The 24817-nt window shown below is 39.2% G+C and overlaps 3 protein-coding genes across 5 annotated transcripts; 2 read left to right on the forward strand and 1 right to left on the reverse strand.

Moving 5' to 3' along the window:
* LOC114517565 (homeobox protein XENK-2-like) lies at positions 1 to 2800 on the reverse strand. The gene is made up of 2 exons (XM_028537344.1): positions 2056 to 2800; positions 1 to 1034 (listed from the first exon to the last, which is right to left on the reverse strand). Exons 1-2 carry the CDS (start codon positions 2237 to 2239, stop codon positions 571 to 573), a joined length of 648 nt encoding a protein of 215 aa, XP_028393145.1. The 5' UTR covers positions 2240 to 2800; the 3' UTR covers positions 1 to 570.
* Positions 2801 to 8617: 5817 nt separating this feature from the next.
* Positions 8618 to 17385, forward strand: LOC114517569 (malignant fibrous histiocytoma-amplified sequence 1 homolog). The gene is made up of 11 exons (XM_028537349.1): positions 8618 to 9428; positions 9970 to 10991; positions 11120 to 11336; positions 12026 to 12387; positions 12700 to 13035; positions 13211 to 13410; positions 13679 to 13904; positions 14615 to 14869; positions 15461 to 15674; positions 16009 to 16080; positions 16620 to 17385. Exons 2-11 carry the CDS (start codon positions 9993 to 9995, stop codon positions 16898 to 16900), a joined length of 3162 nt encoding a protein of 1053 aa, XP_028393150.1. The 5' UTR covers positions 8618 to 9428; positions 9970 to 9992; the 3' UTR covers positions 16901 to 17385.
* Positions 17386 to 17710: 325 nt separating this feature from the next.
* On the forward strand, positions 17711 to 24522 carry LOC114517587 (ubiquitin carboxyl-terminal hydrolase 37-like). Of its 3 annotated transcripts, none has more exons than XM_028537373.1 (25): positions 17711 to 17899; positions 17972 to 18131; positions 18370 to 18492; positions 18721 to 19032; positions 19192 to 19229; positions 19343 to 19463; positions 19728 to 19785; positions 19983 to 20204; positions 20424 to 20552; positions 20749 to 20869; positions 20943 to 21035; positions 21113 to 21171; positions 21244 to 21306; positions 21403 to 21445; positions 21523 to 21602; positions 21823 to 21923; positions 22035 to 22092; positions 22236 to 22352; positions 22471 to 23176; positions 23297 to 23345; positions 23495 to 23565; positions 23653 to 23740; positions 23910 to 23983; positions 24160 to 24224; positions 24406 to 24522. In XM_028537373.1, exons 1-25 carry the CDS (start codon positions 17717 to 17719, stop codon positions 24446 to 24448), a joined length of 3177 nt encoding a protein of 1058 aa, XP_028393174.1. In that variant the 5' UTR covers positions 17711 to 17716; the 3' UTR covers positions 24449 to 24522. The 3 variants fall into 3 exon arrangements, with proteins under 3 accessions (XP_028393174.1, XP_028393176.1, XP_028393175.1); XM_028537375.1 differs by having other exon boundaries at positions 18721 to 18891; XM_028537374.1 differs by having other exon boundaries at positions 18370 to 18477.
* Positions 24523 to 24817: the final 295 nt, after the last annotated feature.

Consider the following 24817-nt stretch of genomic DNA (forward strand, 5'->3'; position numbering starts at 1 on the left):
TTTAAAATATTTTTTAAACTGTCCACAGAAGATCTCTTCACTAGCGACAAACGTTTTCACTTTGAGCTTACATTTATCTATATATATATTTCCAAATTTTTCGAGCATTTTGCTGAAATACAACCTGTGTATATATGCATTAATAAGTTGTTGTTTTCGTCCATTGGTATTTTTCGAGGATAAATTTTACTACTAAATTTACAAAGTTGAGAAAGGTAATAATTACTTTTGAGTTCAACCGAAACATTTTGTTGCTATTATATAGAACTACTGTATCTATGTCTTCAATTTATCCGGTTTAAGACGCGTGGGTTCGTGGATGAAGGCGATAAATTTTGTTGTGATTTGCATGCATGAGCGGAAGGTGAAATCGCTTCAGATATCGCGTTTTAAGACGCTTTGAAAGCAAAAGGTCTTCACGGGAAACTTCAGAGTATTTTCCAATGCATCGTAGTTCAAGAAATAAGGCTGTAATCCGTGCACGTATATCAGTATAGAATTCATGAAATGTAACGAATTCAAGTCTACTGAGGCCAGCTCATATCTCATAAGCACGCTTTCACAATTCTTCTACCACGAATGGCAAGGAGCAGCGGTAAAGTACGGAGATGCTGGGAGATGTGCAGGGTAAACACCGCAAAATTCTCCTCCGTGCGGTGGAAAATACGATGTGTAGTTGCCAGTTGGGTTGTGATAGACTAAGCCATCTCTCACGAGCATCGGATAGGCTGAAATGCTGTGAGCCATGCTCAGGCTATCGAAGGCATCTTCCCCGTGCTCGCTGATGTGTCTTTTCTGTTTGTAGCGATGATTTTGGAACCAAATCTTGACTTGTGTTGGCGTAAGGCATATCATTCTCGCCAAGTGTTCCCGCTCAGGAGCGGAGAGGTAACGTTGTTGACGAAATCTTCGTTCCAGTTCGAAAGTTTGAGCTTTCGTGAACAACACCCTTCGCTTACGTTTCTTCTGCTTCCCCTTGGAACTTTGTTGTCGCTCGACTTCAACACTTGACGCCACCAGCTTTGGCTGTTTTTCTGAAACAAGTAAATATAATTTTAAGATGCTGTGTCCTCGCGCGTAAAATACCTAAAAAATATGCTTCGAATGCATCAAGTTAGTGTAAATCTAATCTCAAACAGCGCTTAGAAAATCTCAGCTATTCTGTAAGCCAAAATACTTCAAAGGGTAAAACTACGTGTATATGTATATAATTTGGTTACATCGTACTGTTAATCTGTACCCTTTTCAAAAACAGCTTTAATAGTGTTAACCAGCCTGGAATTGGCGACATTCAGCTTCGGAATAGGCGGGGAACTGATGATATTAATTTGAGAGAATTAAGTGACACATCAATTCATTTATTCCTATTGTTTTCGAGGAGCCTGTGCGACCACCTTCTGGCGTTAAGTTGTAATAAGTACTTCTAAAGAATACGAAAGTCAAACGAAGGAAGTACTTGGACCCGATGTATCATCGTGCTTTCAATTCTAAAACTTCGCACATGCACAATGTGCCGAATCTGGTTATGCGCGTGTCCCTAAGCTGACGCGACAGGATAGACAGGCATCGATTGTACGGCTTTAAGCCCAATGCCTTGATTCCTTCCATTCTTAAGTTAAGCGCAAATAAGCTTCCTTGGTTTAGCTCTGAATAGATTAGAAGGTCTTTGAAGTTTTCCGTGCGCAGAGCCTTCTTCAGAACAGATCAGCACCCAGTTGTAAATCATTGCTCTCTAAGACGCTTAACCGTACCGCGAGTGTCGTTCCTATCATGTTATTCAGCGCAAAAGAAACGAACGCTTAGACGGCCAATATCGCTACGTGATCTGGGCTACACAAATAATAACGTCTTCTTAAATGAAAGCCAATTCACTTTGAAAAGAGGAAGTCCTCCAAATGAATTGGCAAATTTTGATTCATAAGTGCATGCACGGCATGCCATCCAGCCTCGCTGGATCAATTGATCTTATACGACTCTGATACATTTTGAAATGCACTCATTTGAACTCTCAACTATTCCAGGAGGAATATCATAGAAGATCATCCCTGTTATTACCTTTTAAAGATGACTCCTTCAGTTCTTTCGCTTCCCGACTTGGTGGTCCATCCTTGACTTCATTGGCAAGCTTTTTCGTTGGAATATCTGGATTCTCTCTTTTCGTGTCCATCTCCTTCGATTGAGGCATATTGAGAATATCCCTGACGGAAAAAGCAGTTCTACTCGAATTAGAGGTCTCCATGACGGTTTCGAAGATCGCGACTTACTAACAGCTCTTTGTCGACGAGCGTTGCTTTCTTGATCCTTCAAGACTGAACGCCTGACCAAACTAAGGGAAGTGCAAAACAGCCCACTTTATCTCAACGCTAAGTAGACAGAGTAATTATTTAAAGAAGGTTGTGGGACAAAAGGCGTGCGTCGTTTTGACACCTCGATAACTGACGATAAACATTTCAGCGTTGACAATTAGCAAACATGTCAATATCACGGTGTGCTACTCGGAAGTTGGTTTGAAGGCTATTAGTAAGCGCAGAGGACTAATTCCTGCCATGTAACAAAATCTACTCCAAGTCTCAAAACACGTCGTTGGCTACACAAGTTTAGCGGCTCCAACCGCATACCCTAGGAACGAACCATGACGTTCTGTTACCTGCCGGTACCAACGTGTTTTTGGTCAGATTAAAAACCTCATTTTGGGCAGATTACCAAACTGCAAGCGAGCTAGACACGCCACTGTGAATACACCGGATGCTCACATATGTGGTCACGAGTGTTAAGCCGTATAAAATTGGTGAACTTGAAATCCCATTAAGATAATAAAATACGGTAAACTATATTAGCTACCAACATTCTACAGGTCTCCACAATGAGATAAATTTAGCAGGCGTTTAATGGTTTTTAAAGCTTTACGGATAAGCGTTTAGATCATTAAATATTTGGGTTTGAAAATATGTGAGTTTGTTGTTTTGTATCATGGATTTGGTTGTATGTTACCATGAATATACAAACAAACTTGGGTTAGGTTCATGGCTACGCCAAACACGAATTTACACCATATTAACTAAAAGACTGTGCTTTGAACATTCGGGCATAAAACTCCGCGAATTTATTCACCAATAAACTGCTTTGCATTTCGAAAATAAAGTTATCGCAGTTTCGTATCAAAATGTAGGTAAATAAAACAGATATATTCATATTGAGACACCAAATTTTTAGTTGAATTTATTCAGATGACATTATTGTCAATTCTGACATGATAAAACTGCATGGTCGTTTTTGTAAGGAAGGAAACACGGTTCATGGTAAGGTTTACACAACCAATGCCTTGTTCTTTTCAATCTGTGTTATACTGGAGCAAACTTTACATTTTAGTTCAATTTGGCTTTGTTTACCCACGATTATGAAGACCGGATACTGGTGTTGTTTGGACGATCATTTGTCACAGAAGTGGCATTGGTTGTAAAAGATGGGAGGGTTTTAACACTTGACAAACACAGCGAGTCGTGAATGCTATTCGATCGCTGCCTAATCGATTTCTGAGTGGGCTTGGACGGCCTAATTCAACAAAGTGTTTTTGGCAAAAGCACATATTCTCGCATTATAAATCCGAGACAATTAACCATTCGATAGTCGCTGAATGAATAGCTATTTCCGCAGTATGGCGTTTCATTGCCGTATGTTTCTGAGATATAGCTTGTTGTAAACACCTCTGATTTTGCTCAAAATCGTGGAAACCCTTGAATCGTTTTTAGGCATGCAAGGAAACAATTTGAGCCAAGGTCGGTGCGGTAAACTAAATTTGCGCGCTCGTTTAAACCCTTGAGGCAAAACTATAGATGCAATTGATTTGATTTTATCACACACAGAAAACTAGGCGTTTCAATTTTCAAGTGAATACAAGTTAAGTCATCAACGTTTTGACCTGGGCGAAGAAACTGAGGAAGTTCAGATATATATATCAGACACAACTGCCTCTCCAAGTCTGGCAGCGTCGAAACTAAAATGTTTTTAGAAGCGTTGAAATGTCGCAATTATTGGCAAGCTTTGGACAAGCTGTACATATATGCTAGTATCCAATAACTTTAGATTTCTTTTTGTATCTTCAGCAATATTTCCTGCTTTGAATTATTCAATGAATTGGGTTTCAGCTAATCTCCACGTTATCCATACTATAGACAATTGGAATGGTATTTAAAAAAAACGTCAGTGCCTAATAACTCTGTGAAAAGCCAGTGGATGACCTTGGAATACAAAGAGAGAAAAAAGTTTTTTATGAACCATGCATTACTCTTGGAATGTTGACATTCGATAAGTCTCAATAGGATTTAAGTAGGACGTAATTGCGATTAATTTAGTTATCGTTTGAAGTTGATATACTTTTCATATAAATCACTTTTTGAATAGTAAATATTTCCAAGTGCTAAAACAGGATATCATGCGGGTCTTATCAGACCGGTTGAATCTTGGTTGCGATAAGAAATCGGGCCATTAATATGATGATATACACCTATCAGTCATTGTACCAATATCATTGGTTTTTATTCTGGTTAAAAAGCGTCTTACTATGCATCTTTAGAGTCAATCGTGCCAATCAAAACGAGAGGGGATTGGGGTGGAGGCTTGTGTGTAGGGGGGGAGGGGTTGAATGGCTTCAGGGCCGGAATTATCGCTTTGAATCCTGCCAAAAGTTAATGGTTCTTTAGCTGGGAAACTGCATGGCTTACAATTAACACAGTTATGAACAATCAAAATTTGGCCAAACTTCTAAATAAACCACAAGATGTTTGGGATTGCTGATTACTGTGATCCGAGTAAATTTGCATCAATCATACTTTCAAAAAATATTTTGGTTAAATCCTCCTCAAATAAAACGATAGAAATTCTAATCTAGTCTAAAAGTGGCAATATTTTCGCCAGAGATTGCGATTCCCTCGAAACCCGCATCTTCACCTTTCGTTGAAAGCATCCCAAGGCTATCTTCCCCGAAAAGGTTCGAAACGGAAAGCTATTATCACATTCTAAACAGATCCACCTAGGCGGCAGACGTCTTCGTCTTCTTGTTTATTAACCTCTCTGACTTATTAAAATGCCATTCTTTAAAAGAAATAATCCTTCAGTCAAGACTTAGTCAACTTCAAGCGCTTTTGAGAAACAACAGTTGAATTAACATCTTCAATATTTTCGTATCCGGATTGCCGCATACTGGTACAAGGCGCGCAAAGCCATATACGACATTTTTTTCCCATTCTGTGTTTGTTTTGTGCAGGCTAGTTCAATATAAACGGTCCCCATGCCTGGCGCTAAGAGCCTAAGTGGGGATGTGCGGTGTGTTGTATGTGGGGTGTGTTGTATGTGGGGTGTGTTGTATGTGGGGTGTGTTGTATGTGGGGTGTGTTGGATGTGGGGTGTGTTGGATGTGAATGTGTTGGATGTGGGGTGTGTTGGATGTGGGGTGTGTTGGATGTGGGGTGTGTTGTATGTGGGGTGTGTTGGATGTGGGGTGTGTTGTATGTGAAGTATGTTGTATGTGGGGTGTGTTGGATGTGGGGTGTGTTGTTGTGGGGTGTGTTGGATGTGGGGTGTGTTGTATGTGAAGTATGTTGTATGTGGGGTGTGTTGGGGATGTGATGTGGGGTGTGTTGGATGTGGGGTGTGTTGGATGTGGGGTGTGTTGGATGTGGAGTGTGTTGGATGTGGGGTGTATTGTATGTGGAGTGTGTTGTATGTGCGGCGTTTTGGATGTGGGGTGTGTTGTATGTGGGGTGTGTTGGATGTGGGGTGTGACCCCCTGTAAAAAATAAAAATTGAAGAAAAGGTGTTTAAGTCTGTTAAGAGATAATTTGTCGACGATCAGGGCTGAGCAGTAAATTGTTGTTGGGCGGTTATCTGAGGACAGCACAGGACTAGGACTCTAGGTTGCGCTAGAATAGGGTGACTCTCTTGTGGAAATATATGGCTTATGATCATCCGAGTGATATACGTCTAATTCGCTGGATTACCTCATGTTCTGTGTAAATATCATAAATATGATGCTCGCAAATACAGCTGTACCTTTGAAAATCTGTTGAGTAAATAATATTAAACTGTATTTATATTATTTTAAACTGAAACACATTTTATGTGTCAATCTTACTCTTGCTCACATGTAATGCGCCGAATCACAAGCTGTAGTCGTGATTTTAACATGCCCATAATGGTGGTTTTTGAATGTTAGAAATTTAACTGCTCAAATTGAAAGCGCTGTTTATTTTTACATGAAAGTATTAGCGTAGCGAGTTATGAGATTAGGCAACCCTTTGCCGGCCTCGCATATAATATTCTTCCTACCTCTGTTTGTTTAAGAACATTAATAGCGTATATGATAGCCATTTAATTGATCAATTTTTTAAAAGGCCCCCAATTCACTTCATGTTTTCATCCACTGAAACAACACTGATATGTATTGTCGAGTGGTATTAGGAAGCCAGAATTTAGCGATTATAGAGATGCCAGATTAGTTAGGTCAGCAGAATGTAATGTAAAATGCGCACGAGGATTGACGCTTTAGATCTGAACTCGCGGGGTTTCTTAAAGCGCGCATAACATATTCACTTTCTTTACTTTTTATCTACCATTCTTAGAGTCCTGGGTTTTTTATAAGTTCGTATTTAGCAGGCGATATATATGTTTTGAAAGCCTTGCCATGCAATTAATTCCGTGACAAAGGCGATATAATTTGGGATTTGAAATCTATTTTTACCTCTGATAGCCATAGACTTAGCGTCCTTTTTTATACCAATTTAAGTCCTTAAACGTGCTATGATTGTGCACAGTAGTCATGGGCATGTTGAGATTTGGCATATGGCTTGATTTAAAGGTAGAAAGGTGGTTTATATGAAAGTAAGTATAAAGTATGGCCTGATCCTAAACGAATACATCCCAAGAGAGATAGTTTCCTAACCATGGTTCCTTTCGTTGGAGTGGAGTTCATACCCCCCTGGCCACCCTCGTCCCCCCCCAAACTCCAGCACATCCTAAATTTCAGGGTGACTCAAATACATGTTATTTATGAAATTCTAATGGCTGCTATTATTAAGAACACATTTAAACAAGAATGATTCACGGTTCTCCGACATGATTTATAGTTTTACTCTCCCCGATTAATTCTGTCAAAAGGCCAGCGTCGGTCATTCCGGACATTGCTCAGAGCTTAGAGTTGAAGTGGCCTTCGTATTTTCTCGAAGTGCTTTGAAACTTGAAAAGGAGATCTTAATGTGTTAGGGTCAGGGTTCAAGGTCTACCACTTTTAATCCGCTTTCTGTTCTCTGGAAAGTGTGTTCATTAAGCCGACGATAGTTCATTAAAAAGTGAATGTTTTTCAATGCAAGGCCATCCCACACACAGAGTTGAACTCACACTTTAGCAGACTCGAGAATGCCTCGCGTTTCAAAAGGGACGGGAAGTGCTACGCGTTTGCCATTCTGACAGATCCAAGCCAGAAACGGCGCTTTTTTCTGCTCAACCGCGTAAATCGAGACGGAGAATTTCATGGTGAAGCATTTGAAAGGCATGCAGCAGAAACGGAAGTATTTTTGATAACCCGCGTAACTGAACGATAAGTCATGGGAATTGGAATCGCAGGATTTGGGGGAATTACATTCGATATGATTACATAAGTTTACCATGAAGATTTAAACAAACTCTATTATCGCTGACTTATTGGCATATTGGATGCTGTCATATACGCCCTCTCTGCGTTAAAAAAACAACTCTACTTCAATATGTTAAATGTATGTCATTTGGCAATTGAACTTTACCAATTCATAAAGATTTGAAGCAATAAAATTCTTCAATGCAGTTTTTCCAAAAATACTTTCTCTTTATTACTCTGTGTATAATTAGGGAAATTAGAGAATTCATTGGTCTGTTAATTTGTTTACTTTCTTCGCCAAAACAAATAGAATTTAGCGAAAGAAAGGAAGGAAGGAAATATTAGATTAATTGGAGGCCAGAAAGAATGCGAGATATTTCGAGAAATGTATTAATACGAGGCTATCTCTCTGTTTATGGATGTCATGTCATAACTCTACTTACACAAAGATATTCAATTTTTGGACAAAAATGGTCAAAATGCTGTTCGTTCAAGGTGAAATGCTTTTAAGCTAACATACCTCGCAGTTAAATAATTTAACGGGGTTATCATGGACGATAGTTCTGAATCTTATCAAAACCATTACGAAATCGCCCGAAGACATATCCAGACGAATTTTTACCCTTTCATCAACCTCCATCTGAATTTTTCATGGAAAGTTACAGGTTTGCTGAGTCTGCGTACATGACGTGTGTCTTAAGAGTCAAAAATTCGCCTTAAAATAAATACGAATTTTATATCTTTGAGGAAGAAATTTTGGCGCAGTGAAAAGTCACCCAAGGGTATAATTACAACGCCACCTCACCGGAAATTGTGTCGAAAACGTCACAGCGTAAAATAGTAAATATTTTTCATCATATTTTTGAAACTATCCAGCTTATTGAGTTATTGTGGGATTAATGTTGAACGCACACCCAAGGTGCGAAGATCCGAAATAATCTTTTACAAAAGAAATTTTTGTCATACTGTTTTTGGCGTCATGGTGACGCATTGGCTGTTATAGACCAACCACATTTATACCACATTGTAAATGTTCCAAATTGTTTGAAAAATGTTTCGTGAGGGTGATGGTAGGTTAATGGTGGGAAACAAAAGCGTTCTTGTTTCATTTTTTGGTGTATTACGAACACTTCTAGTCTTCGAAATTTTCGGTAAAATATGTGTCCTTGGATACCCCTTGGATAAGTCGATTGTGGCGAAGAATTGCAAAACTTAATGAATGCTCAGCTGCTGAGTCAGGTATGAAAGAAGTTGGAGTCGCGCCTGCCTTGCACCCTGGCCCTCCGTTCGTGGGTTCTCGTGGGTCGTGGGGCGCGGTGTATTCGTTAAAGCTCCTTGAAGATGATTGTTAAACAATCGCAAGTAAGGTAATCGTTTTATATCCTAGTACACAAGCTTCGATACTCTGGGAAACTTGAACATAAATTAGCATAATTTGCTCGCAATATTTGACGTCATTTGCGTCATTTTCGACACTTCCCGTCCAGCAATCGTTTTTCTCCGAACGAGGAACGAGAACAATACGAGTGTTGCCGATTGAGATGGGATGCAAACATGCCAAGTTTCAAAGAATTCTACGGACGTTTGAGCAAGATGTCTTTTCTTCCTCCATGCACGAGATAAGCGAAACTCATTATGCACGGATGATTTGAAGGCAACTTCCTTAGGGCTTGAACTTAAAAGTTACTTTTTCGCGACCCCCTATGATGTGTTTATGTGAATATTCCCAATATAGTGTTGACTGGGTTTTATGACACTTTGCAACAAGTTGTTTTATTATTAATATGTTCATCTTTCAAAGGTAAGCCGTTGCATTATTTCACACTGACTGCATTGATTTGCGTATTGTTTGTCATATTGTCTTTCACTTTTGAATGAAAGGTATCGATATGGATCATTTTTTTGCTTTCATTTCCCTTGAGGTAGCAACTTTAGATTGTGATTCTTTTGCAAATGAGGACTTCCTAGTTTTCAGTGTAGAAACTAGCGAATCATGTTTACAGTAGGAAGTAGGAATTTTCATCACAAAACAATAGTGAAATGATATCCTTGTTTATATTTGCGTACTGTACAAATAATTAACTGTTTATAAATAATTTGTCTAATTGTTTATGTATGGATATATTGAATTTCTAGGAAAGAGTTGTTTATTGAATAGCATTGTTTTGTAATTAAACCAAAGGCATTAAGCCCTATTAAATATTAAGATTTATTAATGATGCTGTATCCTGATGAATTCCAGCTCTCTTGTATTTGCTAAATAATTTATATCTTGTATGTCAGACTTGTCTTTCAGAATCGCTTCAACAAAATTGTATTGAATCTAAAACTTATTTGTTTAGTTCATGATATAAACTTTTTCATCATGGCAGAGGAAGATGATGATTTTCAATTTATATATAACAATTTCCCCCCGGATCCTCCTGAAATAGATGAAGGTGACAAGGTTACCTGCGATTTAACAAGGTTCGATGCACCTCCACAGTTTCCATTCAGCGTGTGTTCACGTCAAGACCTTCAAGTTCTAAAGCTCTTCGTTGATAATTTTCCCTTCATCCCAAAGGAGCTCGGGAACTTGGTTAACCTAGAACACCTTGTTCTTTGTCGATGTGAAAATGAAGTAGATCCTGACGCACGGTGCATTAAAATCCCTTGCACTCTGAAGAATTTAAAAAACCTGAGAGTTCTTGATTTACGGAACAATCCGCTGGGAACCTTTCCGCAACAGATTACCGAGTTACTGAATTTGGAAGAACTTCATCTCAGCAACTGCACACTGCTTGGTGTTCCCGATGAGTTAGCACTACTTCAAAGTCTAAAAACTTTAGACCTGAGTAGCAATATGTTTAGCACCCTACCAATTGCAATAACCCAGCTTCGCAATCTTAATATATTATATCTCAGTGATGGTCAGCTGCAGAGTCTTTGTGGCGAAATAAAAAATTTGGTCAACTTAGAAAGACTTCAGTTGACCAATAACAATCTGAGCTCATTACCTGAAGGTCTGTTCGAACTGGTCAACTTGAAGAAATTGTACCTAAATAGCAACAAGTTGACCTCACTTCATGAGAATGTCGCAAATCTCGTGAAGTTGGAGTACCTTGTCTTAAACCAAAACAAGCTGACAAAGATTCCAGAAAGCATTGGAAAGCTAAAAGAGTTGCGTTATCTCAACCTCCACGAGAACATGTTGTACAAACTTCCCGAAGAGATTACAAATCTGAAACAAATTGAGACACTTTTGATTGACAATAACCCACTGCAAAACCCACCTGTTCAAGTTTGCAATCAGGGTATTCAAAGCATATGTAATTACTTTCAAGCGAAGAAGAACACAAAAAACATTCATGCAAAACGTCTGAAGGTTGGTTGCTCATGATATTGTACTAAATTTTGAAATTTAGAAAATATTTTATGGGCCACACATGTAGCCAGTATTAGAAAGCAATCTTCTCTACCCCCCTCTCTATTTACCATAAACCTTTATCCCAGGTTGTAGTCCTTGGTGAATCAATGGCAGGAAAGTCAAGCGTTGTGAATGCATTAATCAAATGTGACCCGACCGAGATCAAAGAAGATGACCGAACATTCGGTGTTGTGTTCTTCCACTGGAAACCTGAGCCTCACGTGGATGAACTTGAACTCATGGTCGTCGATTGTGCTGGGCAGAGAAAATATCAGATGACCCACCAGCTCTTTTTGTCTGAAGGTATGTCAATTCATTAGGAAAAAAACATTGCCTCTAAAACTAGCCAGCCTTCAATTGGCCATTGTTTTTTATCAATCCATCCTGATACATACATATGCCTGACCATCCTGATACATCAATCCATCCTGATCGATACATACATATGCCTGACCATCCTGATACATCAATCCATCCTGATACATACATATGCCTGACCATCCTGATACATCAATCCATCCTGATACATACATATACCTGACCATCCTGATACATCAATCCATCCTGATACATACATATGCCTGACCATCCTGATACATCAATCCATCCTGATACATACATATGCCTGACCATCCTGATACATCAATCCATCCTGATACATACGCCTGACCATCCTGATACATCAATCCATCCTGGTACATACATATGCCCGACCATCCTGAATACATCAATCCATCCTGATACATACATATGCCTGACCATCCTGATACATCAATCCATCCTGATACATACATATGCCCGACCATCCCACCAATTCAACCATCCTGATATATGCATCCTGATATATGTTTGCCTGGTCCCAGATGGGTTTTTGTGGCTATAGCCTAAAATGTATATTTGATGGGCTAAAATTTAAATATACAAATGTCATTGGTATTTAAAGTGCAAAGTGAATGAAATTTGTTTCTAAGGCGCTGTGTTTTCCTATGCAGGGGCTCTGTTCATTTTAGCAGTGGATCTGTTTCGCTTTATCTTCGAAGATGAAAAGTGTTACCAAGAGAATATTGGTCAGTGGATATCCATGGTTGCAGCCCGCATACCCAGGGCCAGGATTTTGATCGTTCCCACTCACATCGACGAATGTAAAAATGAAGAGGAGATTGATCTGAAGTGTCGAAATATTTTGACCTACCTGAAAGAGCAACGTCAGGAAATGGTCAGAGAGATTGAGGAAAAAAGCAAACATATAAAGAAGACGGAAGGTCGTTGCATTCCTTCAGAAGAACTTGCGAAGATACTGGAACAACACAGGGAACAAAAAGACAATTTGCCCATCATTTCACTAGAGTACAAGGTATGGCAAATGAAAGAGATTCAGTTTTTGAGAGTTGAGGCACAGGCTATGACCGCTTCATGCTCAAGACTAGGAAATTTTTTTTGGACACAAACCATCACAGCTGATTGTAGAAAACTATCTACACTGGGCCACCACGTTTGAGATATCGTTCTCAGGTAGTTCAGACACAAACCACAACAGCTTATTGTAGAAAACTATCTACACTGGACCACCACGTTTATTTGGTCCAGTGTAGGTAATATTCTACAATAAGCTGTTGTACTTTACAAAATACTTCCATTACAAATACTTCCCGCCTTTTGTGCACAGGATGCCAACGACAACCGTGGTGCCTGGAACGAGTTGAAAATGAACGTGATTCCTGTAAGCAACACTAGCCTCGAAGGAACGCCTCTTTTAAGACAAGAATTAGTAAGAATTGCTCGCAACAAGACCCTCTCCCCAAATGTCGACATCGATCTTCCTGAATCGTGGGTAAACATAGAGAAAGAGATAAAGAAATGCCGAAAAAACGAAGATATTCCCTGGTTGTCCATTGCGAAGCTGAAAGATGTTCTAAACGAACAGGGTATGGATGTCAATGAGGGAGAGTTGCAATCCTGTGTAAGCTATCTTCATGCGATTGGAGAGCTGCAGTATTTCAAGGTTAGGCAGAATTTACTATTTTCAATATACTGTTGCATATGAATTATCTTTCACCAGGCACCATTTTAGTTCATTTACAAGGTTTTTTAGTTTTTAGTCTTTTTCCTTGTTGTTTTGTAACTGTTATCGTGTCGTTTGCTATCTCAACATCCACCATAACCCTTTCTTTTCTTAGGATATTTCTGGTTTGGAGAAAAACGTGATCATCAATCCGTACTGGCTGGGTTCAGTTCTGAGGCAGTTGTTTCGACATGATATGGAAGAATATCTGAATTACAACGAGTGTAGTCGAAATCTGGGCGTCTTTCCACAGCAATTCGCCTTGGATAAGATGGTGTTGTTAAACAGTGGGGTGATGTCACAAGTTCTTCTAAAGTAAGCTCACTTTTTCGCGTCAAGCACATGTAAACAACAATATACTTGAATGCAGAGTTCTTGAACGCTCTAAAATACCAGTAATTTGTCTGTACTGAAATACAACAGGACCGGTCTGGCCGTTTTTACCGCATAGGAAAGCGCCCTTACTGTTTTATCCAACCGTTTTAAACATGCCTGAAAAGCTATCAATTTCAGTTCCTTCAGAAATCTTGAGAATACTGTATACTGTTGGAGTATAACATCAATATTTTCATCTCTTATTTAGATGCATATGGTCAAAATTTCTTGATGACTCGGATACGATATTTCCTCAGTTATTGACAATGCTAGCTCATTTTGGTTTAGCATGTGAGATACCAGCCGCGGTCAATGACTTGGATACACCTGACGGGTCTCCGCCCCCTCCGTGCTATTTAGTTCCATGGTTTTTTAAACATAGCCGCCCCAGGTCCATGAGCAATGATTGGCCTTCGCTGACCCCCCGTAACCAGGCAGGTGTCTTTGTGGTGGATGTTATCGTGTGGCGTGGCGTTGTGTTGCGTGTCGTTGTGTTGCGTGGCGTTGTGTTGCGTGGCGTTCTGTTGCGTGGCGTTGTGTTGCGTGGCGTTGTGTTGCGTGGCGTTGTGTTGCGTGGCGTTGTGTTGCGTGGCGTTGTGTTGCGTGGCGTTGTGTTGCGTGGCGTTGTGTTGCGTGGCGTTGTGTTGCGTGGCGTTGTGTTGCGTGGCGTTGTGTTGCGTGGCGTTGTGTTGCGTGGCGTTGTGTTGCGTGGCGTTGTGTTGCGTGGCGTTGTGTTGTGTGTTGTCCTGTTAAGCCCGTTCTCCACTGGGCGAATTAGTTCGCGCGAACAGATAAAAAGTAGGAAGCGATTCTACTTTTTCGCGGCGAATTTTTGAGCGAGCGGCGAGCCAATCACATCGCTGGATTTCAGATTCGCCTCGCGTCGCGCGAATAAATTCGCGTAGTGGAAAACGGGCTTCAGGCGGCTTTTGTGTCGCGTGGGGTTCTATCAGTTCTGTGAGTTCTGTGACGTCCTATTAGGTTGTGTTGCGTTAAGTTGCTTAGCGTTCTGTTGTGCGTTGTGTTGCCTGCTGCTGCGGTGCGTGCTGCTGTGGTGCGTGCTGAGCACTGCGGTGCGTGCTGCTGCGGTGCGTGTCCCTGTGTTACGTCGAATATCGGTTCGATTCGTTTTTCTCTTCATTAGATTGAAGTGACGGTTGGTTTTGCGCTTCTACGATATCTCCCGTTTGGCTTGTTTGAGCGATTCAGCGTGCTGTGCCATAGACACGAACCACAAGACTACGAGCATTGGCAGAATGGATTCTACATGAAGTTTGACAGCGTTTTAATACACAGCAATATCTTCTCCGTTAAGAAATGCGAAACGCTGAAAGTGTGTGCAAGGGCACCGAAAGATAAACTTGATGATTTGTGGCGGACATTGTTAATATTATTAGAGGTATGGACGCTCATCTTCGTTGGGTGGTTCTGTAGAAGCAATATCTAAACGAGGTCTTGTCCCAAGGCATTTATTTATGAAATATGATGCTTTCTACTGGAGGAGGGGGAGAATGCTTAAGAAAACCTAGGACAACGAATATTTCTTCTTCTGGGGCCAGTTGTATAAAAGCCGGATAGCACTATCCACCGGATAGCACTATCCACCGGATAGTGGTTTTTTTCAATCTCCTCCAAATCGCCCGTTGTTTGGTATAACTTCGATTAAATCTTAGTATTCCTAAATTAAGGATCCTCTTTAACGATTGTTGGTTCCAAAGCTGAAATTTTATTGCTCTTCAAGCATCTTTAGAACGGTTGAAAAAATCACTATCCGGTGGATAGCGCTATCCAGCTTTGATACAACCGACCCCTGATCAGGTCCGGGGTTTTGTGGAAAGCTTACTAAAGAAACGAATGGTTTTTTCCCTACGCCTAGGGTCTTGAATTTTTTTGCGAGGCCATTTTTGTTTTAGAATATCATAGTAGAATGTAGCCCAGTATTGTCAACAACCTGCTACGAAACGATTTAAGAGAGTTTAAATATTTTTAGGAAGTTCAGAAACTGTTAAACGAGTGGCCTGGTATGAATTACAAGAGAATCTCCCTCTGTCCAGGGTGTATTAGACGCGAAGCATCGCAACCTTATCATTTTTACTGCGACTGGTTCAAAGTCCATAAAAGAAAGACAGAGAAGACTGTTTGCCGAAATAAAATTGATGATATATCACATGAGGTTCGACTGGATCATTTGTTCCCATCCGAAGGTAAAACTGACGTTATTTTTAATAAATAGAACAACTGACTCACTTGTAAAACTGGTGTGAGAGTATCAATACAGTCAATACACTTAAGGCGCTGATACACCATGCAACTTTCCTTGCAACTTGCAATGCAATTCTACTCCTGAGGCATCTAAAGTTGTCAAACACGAACATTTCTTACGATCCGCTAATGTTTTCTTAGCATTTCGAACACACTTTAAAAATTATCATCCCTCAAAATTATAATTGCATTGCAAGTTGCAAGGAAAATTGCATAGTGTAACAGCGTCTTTAAACAGTTTAAAATTGTTGTAATATGGAATAAATTGTATTTCAGATGTACTAAATTGTTACCGCAATCCCAGGGTGGAATATTCTGATGAGATTCCAGATTGCATCGTAGAAGAAGGTGAAATAAACACAGCTTATTTTAGTTAGTAATTTTGTTAGGGAAAGATTATATGGGCCACTTATTGGAACGTGGCTTTGGACGGGGGAGATTCTTCATACTATCAGACTCAGATTTTCATAAACACTTTAATGGATCTTTTGCATAATAGACCAACTTATGATCTGGGTAACAAGAAGAGAAAAATCACCACAGTTAAAAAGAGCATACTGAAATTAGAATGATTGCCAAGTTTAGCTAGAAAACCTCAAGTAGTACGAAAAATATAGCCAAGCGAAGTAGGCAATTTTTGTATACAAAATTTGCCGACTTAGCATGGCTATATCTTCGGCACTTTACCTACCTTCTCCGCAGACCCTTTTCGGGCAAATATGGCGGGCGGTAATATTTTGCGGGTAGGATTTACAATATTTCGCAGCCAAACTTGGCAGTTTCACTAAGTTTGGCATGTTCTTTTCGGAAATTCTCTTTGTCACCAGTATCAAAAATTGGTCTATTATGCAAGTGGTCCGTTATGGGTTTGGCAATTTTATTTATAGATCTGTTTGATACGATTGCGCTGAGTGTTGGCACAGATTGGACGTATTTGGCACGTACGTTGGGCACGAAGCTTGTTCGGGTGAACAGCATAAAAGAGGAAAAAAGAGGAAATATACGTGAGCAGGCTGTTGAGATGCTGAGAGAATGGAAACAAAGACTTGGTAGCGAGGCGAAAGTGAAAGTTATTATCACTGCGCTGAGAAAAATGAAATTAAACGAGGTCGCCGATTCTGTTGTGCAACAGACTCGAGCAAGTGAACATTCCGAGAAATCTCAGTGATGCTCTGAACGAAGACACACCTGCAGGAATTCTATTTTCACCATGAGGAAAAATTCCAACAGTTCAGAAGAACCAACATTGAGATAACTTTACACAGTTATCAATTTTGGCACTCGTGAAGAATTATGAGTGGTGGGGGGGGGTCTCCCCCCAAGCTGGTCAGCAATGAGGGGCAAGCCCTGTCGAGCTTCAACCTTCAAATGAAACAACCTTCGGTAATGAGAAAGGTTATGCGAATGATTTCGATAATTTCTTCCCATATAGTTCTTATGTTGGCTTTGAAAAAGAGCCCAGAAACACTAGAATTATAATAAGTAGGAAAATAACCCAGGCGTTGAATACGCTATTTTTTAAATGAATTTTTTTTATTTTTCCGAGATGAAAAGGAAAGTTAAACTGTATATTCACAATAATTTTTCAACTACTTTTTACTGCAAATGTACACAACTCGTTTAAAATAGTAAATAAAAGCGCTTCAATTCATATCTAATGTTTGCAAGATGGAAACCATTTGTGAAAATGGGGACCATTAGGATTTTAGTAGCGTTTCTGACAGACTGAATTTCGGTGAGTACGAAATCAAGTTTTAGGTAAACTGTCGTTAGAGATCTGTGTTGTAAAAAGGGAAGCCGGATAACCTCGCAGACGAACTTATTGGTGAAAGAAATCACTGGTGGTAGATGGTCATAAAAGTGGTCATCATCTGTACATACAACGGCACCAACGTCCAGGCAGAAAATTAGGGAGTTCTGTAGGTATGCAGGCTAAATTTCCCGCGCTAACCCGCGAGATTTCAAGATTCGAAGGGAAGCCAACATGGCGACTGGTAATTTGTATAAACTAATGTGTGAAGTTAAAGGGCAGGTGAACTGGAGATCGGCGAAAACCGCTTCGATACCAAATAGGACGCTGCCGGGGGTGTTGTGTTTAAGCAGTTTGGGCGATAATTTTTACATTCAATGTAAATACAAGCAGGGGAAAACCAGTAGAAAATACAAGGTGAGCAGTTTGAGAATTTATACTTTAGGTTTCCTAAGAGATCAGCTCAGTTGTGATTCTTCTGTCTCTCAGCTCGATGTAGGACAACTTGTCGAAACCAAATTGATTGCACGGGAAAGAAAACTCGCTATTTCAATCCCGGAGGATACTGGTACGTGTTTTAACCTCCAGGAAGCAGACGAGAATGAGATCAATGAGTTTATATCTAGCTTGGATAAAATTAAAGAACGTGGTAAGCAAGTTTGTGCACATTTCGATTTACTCTGGTATTTACTCTCTGAGAAATCTACCCCTCCGTCTGATATCACCTCCAAGGGGCAAGGGCAAACTACATAGACAAATAAAAATGATCTGTTGTTAGACAACAAATACTTGAGTACGTACCGCACATCTGAGCTCATTGTTGGCAGTGAAAGGCATTATTTCATTCATTATTATCACAATGATTACTTGGTTTCTGTTCTCTGTAGTTTTGTCCAAAGCATTGTCGAAGAATACCCAATTATTTGAACATATTGGTCCAGTTACGAGGGTCAGTACCTTATCTGGGTCAAAAGAAGCTCCTCAACGACTTTCAGGTGCCAGAAAAGATGGTGTGTTTAATTATGTGCAAATATGTTTTATAAAATGTTTCTTATTTTGTCAAACCAACCATCCAATTCATCTTGATCGATCATCCCAACTTGTCATGCATTAGATGTGGTAAAATACTTAATGTATGATGTATATATGTAGATTTTTCTTGGCAAATGCATTGATATTTTATCAGTGTGATTCCAATTACTCCATTAATTCTTGATGCCCATTCACCTGCCATTCAGAACAACTGGACAAAAGCTCCATATCCCAGAATAATTTCCAAGAAAAACGAAAGTTGGTGTCACCAAACCCAAACACTGAACCACAGGATGAAAATCAAATGGCACATCCTGAAACGAAAACTCTGAGGCAGATAAGACGGGAACGAATCTTAAAAGAATTGTCTGAAAAAGGTGTGTCTATTGAAGAAGAAAAAGAAAGGATAAGGGCGCAATTAAATAAACTGGCTTCCAGTGGAACTAAGAACACTTCACCAAGGGATATACCAAAAATTATGCCGCACCCAAATAATCAGCATAGGCAAAAAAGTCCAGGTTTGTTACAAAATACAAAATCAGAACTTCTCTTGTCTTCCTTTGGGTTTCCTGAGGAAGAGATGGGCAGGAAAGTGTGTTTGGTCTAATTTGTAAGTTCCTCACCAGAACTAACTTATAAACTGCCCACTTTCATACAAATGTTTTAACATTATGTAGAGAGAACGAAGGGTAAAAGAACAGAAAAAGTAGCAACGGTATTTGAAGACACCTTTATTAAACTACCAGTTCAATCTACTGCAGTACACCTGCAATAGCTTTAAGACCTCACATAGAACAGCTTTACGTTCTACGTGATCTGTTTGTTTAGGATGACTTGGAAAAAGAAAATATTAATATCTTTGGATCAACACTAGAGAGGAAAATAACTCCAGTTAAACAAGTCACGTTCAGTTCTCCTCGGAGACAGTCTCCTTTGAAAGAGAATGAAAGTACGTTGGCCGTTGGCGTCGTTTCTAGATTTGTTTTTTACCTCTTATCATTTCAGCTGCAATATTTTCAAATTGCACTGGGCTTTTTTGGATTTCGGGGTCCGAATCAGCAGGAGCAATCAAGAAAAATACACTCTACATCAGTTCTTTTCGTTGTTTGACAGTAAAAACATAACATTTCCTTGTTTTCACAATGAAATATTACGTTATTGAAGCATCTATATCTGATATCAGACTCACTACGTGTTGTATTTTTTGAAACAGCTTCTCCGCAACTTCGTCCAGTCAACGCTAGCTCATTCTACGGAAGCAACAATAAAACGTAAGCAAAAGGTTTCATTTTGTATTTTACGAAAGTCGCCATTTCACTATAGCAAGGCCTGGGGTTTTTCATGTGCTTCGTCTACATATATCTTTACGTGATCCAAAGAGACCATTGATATGGATGTTTTTAACTGCAGAGTATTAATAATGATTTCTCATTTCAACACTTAGTAACTGAATCAATCTTTTTTTTAGTCTTCGAGTGAAACGAAGTGCACGGAAGCCTGCAGTGAAAAGAAGTCTGGACATTCGATTTTCTTCCCCCCCAATAAGAGAATCACCGTTCTTCACAACCCCCCTGGCATCAAGTGAGACTCGAAGTGCCAACAAACCCTCAAAAGACAGTCGGTCAACTTTTCGGAAACAAGCCAAACTTTCTTCGTCATATTTTAAGGATTCGGTTATCACTTCGCAAGGGTAAGGATTATGTTACTTTCCGCTCAATGGCGGCAAGTTCCGAACGAGTTTCCGACTTACGAAACATGCCGACCGCCGTAAAAACTAATACACAATATTAGTTGTATCAGAATAATGTGCCTGGAGCAAAAACGAGCCTGGCTATAGCCCAAACAGCTTGTCGACAGTCGCAAAATGCTGTCCGTAGCGGCCTAATCATGTATTATTTAAATCTTTCAGATTCTCAAATCTCGGTAATACTTGCTACATGAATGCTATCCTACAATCGATCCTCGGTCTTGTGCCGTTTGTTCAAGATCTTAAAAATAACGACATACTTAAAACTGTTAATCGAACGTCTTTCTACAGGTAAGAAAAGCCTTCTAGAAAACTATAAAACGATTCTTTATGTACTTCCTAAAAATACAGGTGCACTGTTATTTCTAAAATGTTTCCCAAATGTCTACAAAATTTGGATAGCTAATGGCTATAGCGCTTGCGAGAATTTTACATCAAACATGGACAGAATAGTTTGAAAGAGTTTTTTCTGGGGTTTTTTATTTAGTTGCTTAACAAATTTGTTTCAATGTAAAAACAAAGATGGCGCAAGTACAGCGAAGGAAACTGCTCTAAAAAGATTGAAAAATTCTATCAACTGCGAACGTTTCAGTGGTTATGAGCAAAACGTAAGTCGCTCGTCACCGTATCAAAGATTAATCGATGTATAGTGTTGTTCTCAGGAGTTAAACTTTTCTCTAGGATGCACACGAATTTATGTACATTTTCTTGGATCAAATGAAAGAAGAAGTCCAACAGGCCTTGGAAGATAATTCTGAAGAAACGATTGCTAAGGTAATGCAGTATTAGTTTTTTTTCGTTCAACCGTGGAACCAGCCTAAATTGACCTTCTTGCATTGTTGTTGTTTTAGGTCTGTCCCGTGGTGAGAAACTTCGAAGGCTCGCTTAAACATGTTATCGAGTGTAAAGGGTAAAAATTGTGTGCCATTAAAGAGTAATACAGATCTTTAGGTTTAATATTTTCGGAATATTTTCCTGACAGGTGCAAAAACGTCGTGACTAAACACGAAATATTCAACCATTTGTCACTTTATTTACCTCGCTCGTAAGTTTCATTATTGTCATCAATATTTTTTCTTGGTGAATATATGAAGATACGATCATAATTAATTTATTTTTTTTATATATTTCCTGTTTTTAGACATACATCCAGCCTGACAAGATTACTCGGGCGTTTTTTCCAGGTCAGTATTGTGTTGCCTTCGCCGCTTTCAAAATGAAATCGATTCTTAAGACTTAAGTCCTAATTCATTTATCCAAGGTGGAAGAGCTCGAGAGGACTTGTGAGAAATGCGATTGTGAAACTGCAACGCAGTATGTTAAAATACAAACTTTACCAAGGTATAAAATTACACTGTGCCTATATAGCAGATATTATCATGTTAAAAACGAAGGTTAGTTCTTACAGGAACATTCATATTTACCTGCTTGGCGATATGTTGATATGCCGAGTACCTAAATCTGTGTAATTTAAGACGAAAGCTAGATCCGATGCTTTCCTTTCACTTCGAAACACATTGAAAAATAAATATGCAAATGCCTTACAACGTCTTCTTTGCAGAGTCATTATTCTACATATTCTTCGAAGCGGGTTTGACCAATACAGAGGCACACAAGAAAAGATTTCGAACCAAATTCAAGTTGATAGATTTCTTGTTGTAGGTTCGTAAACGTGTCTCAGTAGAGATTACAAAGAGATTTTGGAATTTGGAAATGATTTTTTATCAGGCTGACTGTATTTGGATATTCAATAGGAATCTCCTTTCATTGAAGGTAGTTTTTGTTGTTCTGACGTCTCAGGACCGCAGCCATTTTTTCGTCGAAGGAAAAGGTACAGTGGAATATCCTGGTACAAAATTATAATAATCTATCGGTGCTAGTCAATGAAAGACTCGAATTTTAGCGCCCCACAGTCCCGTGAAGTGAATTGTCACCTTCTTACCATAAACATTATACTTACATTACATTTTTCAGTCCATCTAAAAGCGATTTCGTAGCTGACTGTGATCTGACTCCGTTTTCTGACGAGGATTTCGCTGTTACAAAACCGCGACGACGATTAAACATGTCAGCAGCAGACGATACTTTGAGGTAACCTTTTCACAACACATATCCGTGCTTTCTCAGGTCGCAAAATAAAATAACTACAACCAGTTCGTGTCTGATACAGATGATTAATATACTTCGTTTATTTCATGTTATTATTCAGTGATACAACTCCGGAGAAAACTGCATTTTGCACGCAAGAAAACTCGTCTTCCTCGCTGAAGAAGAATGCGTTTTCCTCGCAAAAGAATGCAAAGAAAAAATATCCTGACTGGGTATATGCACAAACAAAACGTCCAACAGTAATCAACTGCATTGATTCCAGCGATGATGATGATTTAAACAAAGCTAAGCTAGCAAGTTTAAATCTTCTTTCCGAGGAAGAACAGATTCGACGTGCTAAGATTGAAAGCTTAAAGGAAGAAACAGAATTACAAAATTTCGAAATTACAGTGTCGGTGGAACCGGTTTCAGACTCTAGCGCAAGTGAATTCCCGGGGGTGAAAACTCTACAAGAAAATAAATCACTTGAAAGCGAAGAAGAAGAAATAAGACTCGCCAAGGTTACAAGTTTAGATGAATGTTTTCCCAACGTTGAAGAGCGAATCGCGACGGAAGGAAATGAAATCCGCGGTGGTTCCAACACTAAACGAAGAAACTTGTCAAGCGAAGAAGAAACAAAAACACATCTTGAAGAGTTAGAACGAGTAAATACGACGGATAAAACGCAAGCAAGTCATGGTTCATCATCTAAAAGAAGGAAAATTGAACAGACGGGTAATAAAACTATGGATATGGACATAGTTCCTGCCGATTATGATGAGAATAAACACTTGAAGGAAGCTTTGGAGATGAGCTTGCGAGATAAAGTGAGTATACTTCGGTGATGAAAGTGGGCAGAATATGTTGTCTGGTATAGCCGAAACGTGATTATTGCTGTCCTGGTTCATCCAGGCAGCCTGATTTAAATAACATGAATATTGTTGTAGGATTTGGAACAATCACAAATGGAGGAAGCCATAAGAATGAGCCTTCAAGGTATTCTGTGTTATTTTCTAATGTACCTTAACGATTCTAATTTACTTCTGATTAATGATTCTAATTAATTATCCTATAATGTGCTTCTAATTATTGATTCCAGAACTTCTAATTTATGATTTTAACACGTCTAATTGTTTTGTATACAGATGGATTGGATAATGTCAAGCTAAATGATATAGTTCTACCGGAAACATCAGGGGATGATACCGACATGAAGGTACAGTATCATTGATTTTTTTCTTATATTCACTTTTATCTTTACAACCTCAGCCGGTAACGTGTTTGCTTACAATATTGTCTACAGGAAATGGGTGAAGAAAATGCTTCGACGGATGATTTCAGTTACAGACTTGTCAGCGTGGTTAGTCACGTTGGATCAAGTGCATCTGTAGGTATGCGCATATCTTTCGTGTATAACTCCACATGAACGATAAAACTGAACAACTTCACACACTACGAAAAATTGCACCGCGGTAACATGGCCTTTAAGCTCACCTAATCAGTTTGCACTTCGGTACCTTCTTTCGGAAACCATTGACTTTCTTTTCTTAACACATGCAGGCCATTACATTAGTGATGTTTATGATATTGAAAGCGAACAGTGGACGAGGTACGATGACATCACCGCAGAAAAGGTAATTTCGATATTGGGCCATTGGCATCCGTTTAAATTTACCAGCTCAATCCACACTTTTGAAGACCTAAAAGGATGGCGATTTTGAGATAAGTTAAAGGTTGCAGCCCTAAATATACCCAGCTTATGCTGCTGTATACGCCATCATGTATATTAAAAGATTCCTTTTCTTTAAAGATTGAGGAGTATGCTGTGAGATACTGCAAACGTTCTGATGGGTATATTTATTTCTATATGCACAGGTATAAAAACTATTTTTAAGCCTTTCAATTTTAAATCTTTTCAGTTAATTGTTATCAGTCCTAAAATGATTGGCTTTTTTGTTTTAACAAGATTACACTTGAAAATAATATTTGACCACCTGCACGTCCCAGTTACCTACACAAGCATCTTTTAAAATATTGTATCTTTGTTGCATTACAGAAGTTGTGTCAACTTGCTTCAACAAAAATCAACCATAAGCTGACTGGGGTGGCAAAATACTGACTTACAATAATAATAAACCGAAATGAAATTGTGTTTTTAATAATAAAAAAATGATGTACGTATACAATATAAGTTTGTGCTCGGGTGATTTTAAAAAGCCATTCATCACAAGAATACTTGCGAGTTGGCTTTGGAATTGAGCACCCGTGCTTATTGAAACCCGTTTTGTGGGAGTCTATTAGGAAAAAGTCCGTTTATGGAATCACCTGGGAATCACAAGACCGACCTAGGGATGCAAGGCTGAGTCATTGTTAATAAAATTGATGCCAAGTAACGCAGATACGTCATTAAAAAATCCAGTTATGGGATTATGTCATGGCCCGTTAATAAAAAAATAGTGCAAGTTTGG

The sequence above is a fragment of the Dendronephthya gigantea genome, unplaced genomic scaffold (assembly GCF_004324835.1).
Source record: "Dendronephthya gigantea isolate DGI-Jeju-01 unplaced genomic scaffold, DenGig_1.0 000009F, whole genome shotgun sequence".
NCBI lineage: Eukaryota > Metazoa > Cnidaria > Anthozoa > Malacalcyonacea > Nephtheidae > Dendronephthya > Dendronephthya gigantea.

Excerpts from the sequence above, each read along its gene's own strand:
- LOC114517565 (XM_028537344.1), bottom strand. The coding sequence starts at position 2,239 with ATGGAGACCTCTAATTCGAGTAGAACTGCTTTTTCCGTCAGGGATATT. Across the intron at positions 1,035-2,055 it reads GAAGGAGTCATCTTTAAAAG|AAAAACAGCCAAAGCTGGTG; the intron begins GTAATAACAGGG and ends TACTTGTTTCAG.
- LOC114517569 (XM_028537349.1), top strand. The coding sequence starts at position 9,993 with ATGGCAGAGGAAGATGATGATTTTCAATTTATATATAACAATTTCCCC. Across the intron at positions 13,036-13,210 it reads GAGAGCTGCAGTATTTCAAG|GATATTTCTGGTTTGGAGAA; the intron begins GTTAGGCAGAAT and ends TTCTTTTCTTAG. Across the intron at positions 13,905-14,614 it reads CGCTGACCCCCCGTAACCAG|ATTGAAGTGACGGTTGGTTT; the intron begins GCAGGTGTCTTT and ends TCTCTTCATTAG.
- LOC114517587 (XM_028537373.1), top strand. The coding sequence starts at position 17,717 with ATGGCGACTGGTAATTTGTATAAACTAATGTGTGAAGTTAAAGGGCAG. Across the intron at positions 21,924-22,034 it reads TGATAGATTTCTTGTTGTAG|GTAGTTTTTGTTGTTCTGAC; the intron begins GTTCGTAAACGT and ends CTTTCATTGAAG. Across the intron at positions 23,566-23,652 it reads GGGATGATACCGACATGAAG|GAAATGGGTGAAGAAAATGC; the intron begins GTACAGTATCAT and ends TATTGTCTACAG.